This window comes from Hordeum vulgare, chromosome 5H (genome assembly GCF_904849725.1).
Source record: "Hordeum vulgare subsp. vulgare chromosome 5H, MorexV3_pseudomolecules_assembly, whole genome shotgun sequence".
In the NCBI taxonomy this organism is placed as follows: domain Eukaryota; kingdom Viridiplantae; phylum Streptophyta; class Magnoliopsida; order Poales; family Poaceae; genus Hordeum; species Hordeum vulgare.
The window spans coordinates 452,752,594-452,765,613 of record NC_058522.1 but is presented as its reverse complement, the minus strand read 5'-3'; the positions used below and the strand labels follow the sequence as shown (position 1 = coordinate 452,765,613).

Below are 13,020 nucleotides of genomic sequence, written 5' to 3'. Positions count from 1 at the left end.
ATTAATAGATTGCCCTTGTCAAAAACATCTAGTAACACACACACATACAATTAAATTGATATTACAAACAGAGGACATCAAAATAAACAACTTGCTAGAACAACCATGCCGCTACCACAAAAAGAAAGAACCACCAACCTTAGTAAGAAATGTGTGATATAATCAAATTTTGGAGACAATGACTTGATTATCAACAACAGTGGAACTAGTAAGATGAGATGATCTCATTCTCATAACTATTTGGTCTTTACTTATGTACTCAACCATCTTTTAGAGAATAGATAATCAGTTCAAGTTTGAGCTAAATATCGGTCGCCACAACCAGTTTTACACCCATTTCAAACAACCCCTTAATTGTATGTGCAATTTTTTAAGCAATTGTTAGAATTCCTGGGCTTACGTGACATTGTGCAAGCAAACAATAATAGTCGAAGAAGCAAAACAAAAAGATGTTTTTCTTTGAAAAGTAACTGCTCTTGACAAAAACCTGTAATGCAGGCACGTCTAGATAAATTGATATTACAACAGAGGACATCACAATACACACCTTGCTCTGCCACTATGACAAAAAGAAAACCCCGCCAACCTTAACAAGAAATGTGTAGTATAGTCAAACTACAGGGACAACGACTTGATTATCAACAATAGTTGAACTACTAACATCAGAGGATCTCATTCTCGTCATTATCTTGTCTTAACTTATGTACTGAATCATCTTTTAGAGGATAAATAATTGGCCGTATCACACTGCACGCAAATAAAAGAAAAATAAACCCTGATCTTGGATGCCCAACCAAGTAAGCAAAACAGAATGAGAAAGGGACGCTCCTATCCCTGAGCTTTGAACACATCACTGCTGAAGTGCTGCCGATCGAGGTTGTTCAATTCCATTGTAAAATACGGAAGCTTTTCAAACCTTCCAAGCCGCCGGAACTCTCCAGAGTCTCGACCATCCAACCTTCTTAAACCCCACCACGGTTCCCATCAGCCATTCAATTTCAAACTCCAAACGCAGCCGATCACCACCAGCATTTCCCTCCTCCCCTCACTCCGTACCCCGCGATTGTCCGTCCTCGCGCTCTCCCGACCGCGGTAGCCATGGGCACCCTCGTCGGCCACGTCGCGCCGGGCGCCGGCTTCCTCCTCATAGGCCTGTGGCAGCTGTTCAACCACATCCGGCTGTTCTCGCTGCGGCCCGGCTCCTACGCCGCGCCGGTCTGGTTCCCCGCGCGCGGCGTCCGCCACCTCGAGCTCATCCTCGTCATCGTCGGCACGTCGATGTCCATCCTGATGGAGCTCGTGATCGGCCCCGCGAAGCACCAGCCGTTCGACGACGACGGGACCATCCCGTCCGACCACCTCCACAACTTCGAGCACGCGTCCATCTCGCTCGCCCTGCTCGCGTTCGCCGCGGTCACCATCCACATGGACAGGGTCCGGGCGCCGATGCGGGACGCCGTGTCGCAGCTGGCCGCCGCCGCGGCGTTCGCGCAGCAGCTGCTCATCTTCCACCTCCACTCCGCGGACCACATGGGCGTGGAGGGGCAGTTCCACTGGCTGCTGCAGGCCGTCATCGCCGTCACGCTGGTCACCACGGTGCTGGGCATCCCGTACCCGCGGAGCTTCGTGGTGAGCCTGGTCAGGTCGGCGAGCCTCGTGTTCCAGGGCGTGTGGTTCATCGTCATGGGCGTCATGCTCTGGACGCCGGGGCTCATCCCCAAGGGGTGCTTCCTCAACCGCGAGGACGGCCACGACGTGGTCCGGTGCCGCACCGACGAGGCGCTCCACCGCGCCAAGTCGCTGGTCAACCTGCAGTTCAGCTGGTACCTGACGGGCACCCTGGTGTTCGTCGTCGCGTTCTACCTGCAGGTCAGCAGGCTGTATCCCGAAGAGCCGCAGTACTTGCCGCTGGTCAAGGGGGGACGCGCCGGCGGCCGGTTCAGCATCGGGGACGACGACGATCACGAGGACGATGACGACGAGGATGATGACATGGAGGCCGCGAAGCGTGGCTACGGGCACGTGGTCAGCGGCACAAAACCCATGGAGGTAGAGAGGTAGTAGTAAAACTGGAGCCGTATACCGTATGAAAGGAAGGAACGGTCAAGATGCATGGTCGTATTTATATACATACAACGGTCAAGATGTATGTGTTGTAGATTGTATAGTTCTTTCACTTTGGTGGATTTGGTTTCACCGAGTGAACTGACCCGTAAATGCGGGTGAAGTTCGTGTTTGGTCACTTTAAATTTGTTGGAGATTTGTTTGTTTATTTAGGCTGGATTGTTGTTCCTGATCGTCGGAGTACAATGGATTCATTGGCTGGCTTGTGGATGGAGAGTGGACTTGCAACGTCTTTTGTGTTCTTGATGATTGTACCTTAAAGCTTGCCGGAAATGACTTCTTTTAGGCCCGGCAGTCGTCGCCGGCGCTTTCCTTCGTCGCTGTTCCTTCTCAGCAACCCCCGAGCCCAATCCATCGTGTCGATGTCTGGTGTTACTTGCTAGCTTCGTCTTGCTTATCTGTCTGCTGGTTTGCTGGGATCACTGTGTCATTTATGTTAGAACTTAATTAATTAAGTTAATTAAGGATTAATTCCTGTATTGTCGGTTGCCATATGTTGCAACCATTAACTGTAACTGCCTGTACTTACCGACTTTGTATTCGGTATATATATCCGTAATCTTAAATCAATAAGATGACTGTTCATTCCCATCATTCATTCCTCTCTTTCGTTTTTTCCTCTTCGTCAAACTCATATACAAACTCTCAAATCCATAGGAACTAGAAACCATGCAACGTCGATCAATACATATGTACTCCCTCCGTTTTCAAATATAAGTCTTTTAAACGATTTCACTAGGGGTCTACATACAGAGCAAAATGATTGAATCTACACTCTAAAGTATGTCTATATACATTCGTATATAGTCTACTAATGAAATCTCTAGAAAGACTTATATTTAGGAACAGAGGGAGTACATAGTATAAATTTGACATAACTCAAACAACAGATAACATAGAATGATATTTAACTAAGATTCGATAGTTTGATACTCTCTCCATTTCATAATGTAGTGTGGCCATGTTTTTTAAGATTTAAGTTTAATCATAAATTTAACCAACGTGGACGACTCCCGCGGGAGCAAAAATTTACCAATAAATTTAACCAACATGAACGACTTCGGCGGGAGCAATGGTTAATTTTTTGCTCCGCCGGAGTCGTCCACGTTGGTTAAATTTATGATCAGACTTAAATATCGAAAAACATGCCCGCACTATATTATGGAATGGAAGGAGTAGTATAAAGACAAGACTTAACTAAGGCTAAATAGTTTGATAGCATGACTAACCAAGGACCGGATACAGGAGAAGCTCATCGATGGCCGTCCTTGCCCTTGCGCCTGTCTTACAGCATCTCTAGCACACCTCGTATAAAGCCGACCCGTAAAAGTCTTTGTAGTTCGCGGAAAAACGTTTGTGCGGGCCGACGGCCGAGCAGACCCCGCCAAACGGATCCGTATAAAAGGATATTCTGCTGGGCGGCGGCCGAGCAGACCCCGCAAAACGGGTGCGAATATCCTTTTATACGGATCCGTTTTGCGGGGTCTGCTCGCCCGCCGTCCACGTCGGCCCGCAAAATCTATTATTTCCATTACATTTTCAGGCATGAGAACACGGTGCTTCTTTATTTTCTTCAAAGGCATTGGATACATCATAATTCACCAACTCTTTGCTAAAATAGCAAGACCAAAGTAAACAAGAACCACAATTAGACATTTTAGAAGATATCCAACTTCCATAACTGCTTCCACTAGTTGGATCATCATCTTCTCCATGCATTCATTGTTGATCTGGGGGTTCTTCATCTTGCATTCTTCATTCTTCGGCTTTGATTCTAAAGAATTAGACGTCGCTTCCCCTCTAATTTCTTTTCTAATTGCACATGCAACTGCATCGTTAGGCTCAATTATACTAAGGAGTGCACGACCATTTATTAAGTTTCTTTGTTTTAGTAGATTGATGTATTCTTTTTCCCAATATTAAAATGAGCATCCACCTTCCTACATAGATGAACACCTCAATAAGCTACCGTAATTTAACCAAATAAGTTGATAGAGCGAAGAGGAAGAAGAGCATAACCCGTCATTTTTGCATTTGAAGAATACCCGTCCGAGGTGCTGCCGTGTGTTGGATGTGAGCCGCATCACTGTTTCTAGGCAGTTATCGCACTGTATGAGCGGCATGGCAAGCTGGCGAGCAGTTGCACGACCACCGAGCCCGGACGACGGCCGAAAGAATCCTTGCCGACAAACCAACACCGATGACTAGAAGATGAACCAGTACCTGCATGCGGCGTTGGCGCTTTGCCGAGGTTGTGCGAGGTGCTCCCCGACCAATCCATAGCTTTGGCGCATCCACCAATGGCCGGAAATGCCAAATCCGGTGGCCGCGACAAAACAACCGTCGATCTGCAACTTTTCGTCCAGCCGAGGCACGAGGGCGTGGGGGAGGTCGATCTAGGGCCTGTAGCGGCCCGGCGGCGTGATCCTGGCGGCTGGTATGGCCGGAATCGAAGACGGCGCCCGACGGCGATGGGTGGGGAAAAAGCACGGGTGAAATGTCCCACCAACCAACCGCTTCTAGATATATACAGGACACCGACGGGACCGGGGGAGAACCTGCGTTTTTACGGGTTAGGATGGATATTTTACCGCGTTCCGTAAATTTTTTTATGGATTAAACGCGGTTGTGTGGTCTGATCGGACAACATTTTTTGCTTCCATCTATATTTTAACGATTATTTTAAGGTTCGTTATTTACACGATCTGCTAGATATACTTTTATTGTCGTGGAAATAGCACTCAAAGGCAATGTAGAGATTGATGCGGGAGCTGAATGTGTCGGAGGAGGCACGTGACATGTTCTTGTCCTATTTGGGGTTGACCGGCAAGGGCAAGGGCGGCCTAGGCTTGCTCCACCAAGAGGCTACAAGCAGCCATGCTTGCCTATTCGCTAGTACCCGAGCACACACATCCTCCGCGACGCGGTACACCTCAACGCCGTTCGGGAGGGCTTTAGTGCTGATCTGACGGCGACGGTGTACATCACACTCCTTAGAGGTTAGAGCATCTTCACTTGTTGGCCCCCACAAGCCGAGTAATCCCGGTGAAAACTTTGGTATGAGGAATTTTTTTAACCATGCCCTCATTCAACACTAGAAGACAAGAAAGATGAGAGGAGAAAGAGATGAGAGCATCTTCAGCCGTTCGCTTCCTCAGGGACGTGAAATAGCGTCATCTCGGGGCGCGTCGGCGAAAAAATTGGTGTGGGGGCTAGGGCTCCCAGTCACCCCCAAAGGTCATCGGAACTATTTTAAAAAAATATATAAACTCACCCAAATTCGAAGAAAAATCATAGTTTTCATTAAATTTTGTACAAAAGTGAAATAGAAACATAATTAAACATGATTAAACTAAACTACATCACCGCCGCCCGTTGCTACCGCCTGCCGCCACTGCATTCTACATGTTGAGAAGCTTGTAGAAAATGGTGTAGTCATCGCCATCGTCGTCGCCATCGCCGTCCTGCCCACCGCCGTCGTCCTTGCTGCACCCGTGCCCTGGATCGCCGTGGCGAATGGGGGTTGGAAGGCCCCGACGCCTCCTCGTCGCTCTCGTCGAGGATGATGACGATGCCCTCCTCGCGGCCACGGCGCCGGGCGGCGATCTCCTTCAGGGCGCAACGCTGCCGCTTCATCTCCTCCCGGACGTAGTCGCCCCGCGCCCATTTGAGGACGGTCTCGTTGTCGGCGGCGATGGCCAGGTGCTCCTCCTTGACGGAGAGGAGTCCCGACTCCGTCTTCGGCTTGATGAGACGGGAGGAAGCGTCGGGCTCGTTGATGACGATGCCGACGTTGCGCGTGCTCTGCACTGACGGCGTCTCCCGCGGCTCCGGCTTGACGGGGAGGAATGCTGGCAACCCGGGGGAGCGGGAGAGGGAGCCGTACGATGAGGACGACGCCGTCTCCATGCGCCTCAACTTCCAGAGCTGTCGCGACGGCGGGAGAAGGCGGATGGCGGTGGGTACTCGTACATCGGCGAGTTGCCGCCCTCAATGTGCTCGAGGACGGCCTCCAATGTGCGGCCGGGGACGCCCCACCATTGGCGGCGCCCCTCGGAGTTGTGGCGGCCGCGTGGTTCGTCCCCATTGGTGGTGGCGAGCTGGTCGGCATGCCGACGTTCGAAGTATGCCGTCCACAGCATATTGCTGTCGGGGGCGTACCTCGGCAGGTTGCACGAACTCTCCGGCAGCGACGACCGGATGCGCGTGATCTCCACCCGCCGGTCAGCTTCAGAGGGTGGCGGTGGCATCGGGACTCCGTCGGCGGTCAACCTCCATGACCCAGGCACCCGCATGTCCGACGGCGCCGGGTAGTCCGCCTCGTAGAGAAGGCAGGCCTTGTCCTTGCGGAGGTGACGACGACCGAAGCCATTGTCTGCCACACTTCGTCGTCGGGGAAGCGTTCAACCATCTTTTGGGGATGAAAAGGGAGAGGAGGCACTGGTGACGAAGAAGGAGAGGAGAGTGCGTCGGCGAGAGAGGTGTGTGGCCATCAGCGGGGAGAGGAAACCTTATATAGTTGCAGGCGGGCGGGCACGCAGAACGGCGCCATGTGAACGCGTGGCAGGAACCGATGGGATGTGCATCGCCGTGCCTTCACTGTGCCACTCGTGAATCAATGGAAGGATGACCGGCGGCGCAACCTTCGCAAACAAGGCGATGAGGACGACGACCGTGCATGCCAGTTGTTGACTCGGCGGGCCCAGAGATTTTTCGCGCCAATTTTTTTTTCGTCGGTGCCCCCGAGCGACCCCTAGCGCGCTGGATTCGACATGGGACCTTCGAGGCCAATTTCTACCCTAACCGGCAAAAATGGACTGTTGGGGGCGCGACTGGGCCGGTTTTCCCCGAGGGCGAAAAAAATGGCCGAGGGGAAGGTGTTGGGGGGGGGGGGGGGCGCTGTTGGGGGCGCGGGTGGAGATGCTCTTAGGGACCATTGCTTCATGGCACGGATGACCGGGTCCTCTTTGGATACAGACGTCACCAACACCGCCGTGAACAAGCAGGCACCATGACATGCCTTCTCCCTCTAACGCAGACACACCATGGCTGGACCTCAACGTAGCCGCGACATGCCTTCTCCCTCTCAATTGGTAAGCACATTTCTGACCGATCCCCTAAAAATTGTGGAGTATCCGGTGGAGTATATTTACTTCACTAAGTTTTGGCCGAACCTAACCGAGCTCCTATATTTAATGAAGTATTTTTTTGTTTTTTTTATAAACTTTGCAATTCTAGTACATATTTCAACTACCTATTAGCACACATATAGAAACTAAACATAAATTTTAAAAAAAATTACAAACCAAATTCAAAGTTTGCAAACCGAGTTATTCAAATTTAAACATGGTGAATGATACATATGTAGCAAATAGCATGTGATAGAACAACAAGGACTCGCTAAGACGTTGTAGTGATGCTCAATAAGATCTTGGTGGAGCTGAGCATGAACTTATCGGTTCTCGACCTTGCTATACTCCTCAGGAATGCCAGGATATTGTTCGTATCTTACTCTGGATCAATCAAAGTCCCATTGGTGATGTACCGATAGTTCTGAGGCATATCCATCTCGTCTTCAATGATCATGTTATGCAATATGATGCAACAAGTCATGATACGCCATAGAACCTTGAAGCCCAAGTACTGGTCTGGGCCACGAACAATTGCAAAGCGCTTCTAGGACACACCGAACGGTCTCTCAACATCTTTCCTAGAAGCTTCTTGACATTGGGCAAAGTGAATGTTTTTGTTACATTTTGAACACGATATTATTTTGACCAGGGTGGCCCATGTAGGATAGATGCTATATGGAAGGTAGTAACCCATCGAGTAGTTGTGCTCGTTGACTAGATAGTTGCAAGCAGGAGCATCGCCTCTAATAAGCCTAGAAAACAGTGGTGATCTTGGCATCACGTTCAAGTCACTGTGAGAGCCACGCAAACCAAAGAATGAATGCCATATTCAAAGATCCTTCGATGCAACTTCCCCAAGAATAATCGTTGGATCGTTGCAGTGGCCTTTGTACCGACTCTTCCACTTCGAAGGACAATTCTTTCATGTCCAGTGCATACAGTCAAGTGATCGAAACATTCATGGCCATCCTTTTGCTTCACTCTCAGTCATCATCTTCTGGGTGTCTTCTTTGGTTGATGCTCTCAAGTACTCCGGGCCAAAGACAACGATGACTATTTTAGTGATTTTTCAAACCTCCAAGATTGTGTCTTCATCAATGCGAACGTAGTCATCAATTGCATTGTCCGAACACCCATATGCCAAGACTTGAACAACTGTAATAAACTTCATGAGAGGGCTTGCACTTATCTTTCAACATGCATTTCTTCGGATCTTGAACCGGTCATCATATCTCTTAACAACTTTTGCAATGGTCAGAAAAAGTCGTGTATGCATCCGCAAGCGTTAGCAAAAGTACTTCTCCGGATAGGTTAGCTTTGGATCAAAGCACTCTCTCATGATCTTGGCATGGCCCTCCGCTCTATCATAGTTGATGTGTATGTGGCGAAGCTGTGATCCTCTCCTAAACCATCGAACAACATCACTGAAAATCATGCTTAAAATAGTATCAAAGTCATTGTCATTTTCTTCCTCTTCGGATGATGACGAGTCCTCGAGGACCATCTTTCTCAACCTCTTCGCCCACAATTCAAATGGGTAGGTTCAATCCAAACGGCTCGGTTCAAAAAAAAAGAACAAAAATACTCACCTAAGCAATTCGTCGAACACTTGTGGTGTGTTGGTGCTGCACCTGCGGACCGGTATCGTTTAGACCAAACCGACGGGCGCCGACAAATGGGAATGACCTCGAGCGATGTGCAAGCAAGATAAGACGCTTCGATAGAAAATGAAGAAGTTTCGAAGCAATCCGATGAATCCGCTATGCTGACATCATCGACGTTTCACCTTAATTCTGACAACGGCGATAGGGGACGAACATGCTCGACGTTGGGAAGAAGGGTGGCGGGGTCCAACGGAGGCAACGAGATAGCGACAGGCAGACGGGCGATCGTCGGGAGGCGCTCCGACGAAGCTAGGGGGTGGGGGTGACGTGAAGGAAAGGCGCGGCTTTTATTCGGAGCCGAAGCGGCTGAGTATATTTATCGAAAAGGTTGACGTCAAAGTATAATTCTTACCCCCTTACGACGGATTGGGGATATGTTAGGTGCGTGCTAGAGGAGTAAAACCCGTCTTTTTACTCCTCTAACGCTGATTAGGGGATGGGTTAGAAATACCCTAACAACACGTAACCGACTCGTGAGATAGCAGACATACACTTGTCTCTGATGCGAGATCCACGACTAGCGGTGTGGAAATTAGTTTAGAGTTTACCCAGGTTACGCCACCGAAGCTAAGAACGTTTGTCCTGCTCAGCGACTGAAGATTGCCTTGATTGCCTAGTACTCCTAGTCCTAGCTCGGTGACAGCCATTTCTCCAGGATAAGCCCTCGCCGATAGCGAGCACCAATAACAAAAGCGAAACGTGCAGGCCGTGTGATCCATCCCTAAGCAATGTTCCTACGCATGCAAAAAACTAATCCGGCCGTCGTCGATCGGTCTATCACCTTGGCAAGGAAAGCGAGGGGCACGAGAAGGATAAACATCTGGCTTCCTTTTCTTCTAGACCTACATAATACAGATAGACAGACATTTGGCTGGTTTGCTTGCACCGCCTCGCTACCTAGCCAACAACTGCTCTGCTACTTCTTCAGAGCTGAGACGTGCACTGTCTCGTGCCTCATTTTGTTTGGGGCTGGTCAATTCAGGCAGCCTGAGGGGCTGCCATCCGCTACTCCTTACTCATAGCGAACGACAGCTAGGATGGAGCTTCTGGCATATGGCTTTTGCTGACTAACTAGTGGATGGGGCGCCACCTGGTCACGCCTCTTGAGGCGTGATTGTGCATACTGTTAAGAGCATGGTTAATAGTATAGCCAACTGTTGGCTATAAGTCATATTATAGCTCATCTTATAGTTGGCTTGTATAATAGTTAGTTATAAAAAAGTACTAGTTTTTTCATATATGACTCACCTTTCATTCTCATAAAGCATCTAGGAGCGCGTGTCTCTTCTCTTTCATCCAACTCAGTAAAAATATAGTATTTTAATTCTTACAGCCTGCTGACTATACTTTATTGTACTTGCTCTAACGTGATTTTTTACCTAGGCTAAGTTTAGCGAGGAGACAGACAACGCAGGTAAATATGAACTGGCTATATGAGTTTATTCCAGCAAAGTAGCCATTGACACGCTTATACAGATCATGAGCTGAGGTAAAGGAGCTAGTATCCATATAAACATAAGAGATTTGGTTCATCCAAAACACATCAGCGAACATAAACAAAAGACATATATTGGTGAAATTTAGTTCTTAAACTGAATATCTAAAAATCAAGAGAGTCTCGCCGCCTCAAAACTAAGAGAGCATCCGAAATTACTTGCCATTTTGAATCAATCGCTCCTCAGCTATACTCTCCAGCCTTTGCTTCAAGGCATTATTTTTCAAGTCCCAAAATATATTTTGTCAAATAAGAAAGTCCTTTCTAGCGAACACATATCCCTTCCAACTGCATTATTCATTTTTTTTCTTGAGAAATAAGAGTAAAACTACTCCAGACGAAGAGCTACATTCCGAGATCATCAGGGCTCTCAAGCTCTCAGGGCTCTCAAGCTATCAAGCAGAGTTTACTACTACCTCCATTCTTAAACGTCCTCAAATTACTTATGGCAAAAATGGATATAGATGGATGTATGTACAACAAAAATACGTCCATTTCCGTGACAAATAATTGTTGAGTAAATAGGCAATTTTTCGAGTATATTAATCCACGAAATAATAAGTAGCATGGCATTGACTAGACTAATGACATACTGATCTTGAGCTAACCTAGCACATAGTACGCATATAGTGGATACATCTATGCAAACAAGTAGTACTGCTAGGATGAATACGAACATGAGGATAAACGAGTCAGCAGCAGCGGCGGCGGCAGTATCCTCTGCCGTCTTCTTCTCGGCTTCCTCGCGGAGACGGTCAGCTTCGGTTGGTGAAGACATGGCGATGACGAGGGCGACGCGGACGTAGACGAAGCAGACGGACGGAGGCGAGCAGTCGCGTGATCGCTCCCCAAAAACAAGGAACGAACGCGTGAGGCAGATGTGATCTGATTTTCGTGACGGCTAGGGTAGGCAATCGCGTGCTTATAAAGGCGGCTCGGCTCATTCCCGCAACCCGTGGCGCGTCGTGACGAGGCGTGGCGAGGCGGGCGGCGGAGGAGGAGTGCACAAGGGCACCTTCTCTTCTCACTCTCCAATAGCATGTGGAAGAGAGACCCTTATAAAGGGGTCCAAACTCTCCTGCACTAGCGGGGTGGGACTAAACTCCCACCACCTTGTCATGCCACCACCTACATGGGCCCTTGTAGATTTTTCTGAAATTCTTTAATGGGTCTAAGGCCCACCTCCAAATTTCAACAATAATTCGGGACGGAGTGACTAATAAACCACATCAACTAATATGGATCGGGGGAGTACTTTTTTTTATCAGTAATGTTATCTGGAGAACGTCAGCTGGGAGGGGATGGCAAGCGAACTCATGTCAGTTTTAATTGCTTCGTGAGATCAAACAGTGAAATATTAAACAAAAAATGCCTTATTCTGAAGAAACTCTAGGTTGATCTGAAAAAGTTGTCATCTCTCACAAATAACATTGCCATTGTTCGAAATGTCACCCCTCCCAGCAAACCTTTCTCCCTCTAAAACTTTGCTAGGATATATACATCTTCAACCAAAAGTCACTAGATTACTATGTGATTATGTCATACAGAAACAAAAAAAATTATTTTCACATAAAATTAATGATACAAAGTTCATGATACATACACTATATATTAACAAAGTAATTTGTGTGCAAAAAAAGGAGAGTATACTTGTAAAAGCATTGTCCGGTGAATTCATTACCAGGGGAAGGGGGCGTGGATTTTACGCCATCTTATGTTACACAAAGAGGGTCAAAAAAAAGAAGGCAAACAATATGATTTTTTTATGTTATTAGACAACTGTTAGTGTGTTGTAACCGGATAGAAAAAATTATAGTATGTTAACCCGTGATTTACCTGCCCATATTAATGTGGTTGCGTAAATAAATGTTTATCAAATAATGTCCACAATTTACCCATTTAAACAAATATGAAGATTTTATTTGATAAGAACCTATTGGCTTATAGAAAAAAGATAGTTGGTAAGTCAATAAAAGGCAGGACAAGTAAGACGGGTTTAAAAAAAAACTAGTGAAAAACCCCGAAGTTAGGAGGGAAAAAGTCAAAACAATAGAGGAAGGAGGAACACACGTAAGGTTGGATGAAGCGTTCTGCCTCGTAGTAGAGTAAAACCTTACATCCTTTTTGTAAGTATCAGAGATATAGATTTTATTTTTTGTCTATTTTTCTTGGTTATTTTTTCATCTTTCTAGTTTTTTCCCCTTTTTATTTGTTTTTCCCTTGGTTTTCCAACATTTATTGGGTTTTTTTTTGGGGGGGGGGGGGGTGGTTTCTTCTGATTCTCCCAGTTTTTTCTGGGACACAACTATAACATGTACTGTATGCCCATCAGTGAAAAACTAAGTAAAGGAAAACAGAAGTATAATTCTCAAGGAAGCACATGTCTGCTCCAGGGTAAAGTAGGAAAGCACATGTGTGTTCCACTATAGGAAGTGCTAGTTAAAAGGAAAGCACAAGCCACACTAGGTTGGGAGCAGTGGCAAATCTAGAAGGGAACTGAAGGGTACGCTCAACAGATCAAGTTTCTAAGCCTAAATTAACAAATATATTACAATTTATATGTTAAACACCTTGGTATAATTGGCAAATAGTATATTTAGCTGAA

General features: G+C 47.3%; 1 protein-coding gene across 1 annotated transcript; it reads left to right on the top strand.

Moving 5' to 3' along the window:
- The first annotated feature begins 996 nt into the window (after positions 1–996).
- Positions 997–2,336, top strand: LOC123397502. The gene has a single exon (XM_045092031.1). It carries the CDS (start codon positions 1,099–1,101, stop codon positions 2,059–2,061), a length of 963 nt encoding a protein of 320 aa, XP_044947966.1. The 5' UTR covers positions 997–1,098; the 3' UTR covers positions 2,062–2,336.
- The last annotated feature ends 10,684 nt before the right edge of the window (positions 2,337–13,020 follow it).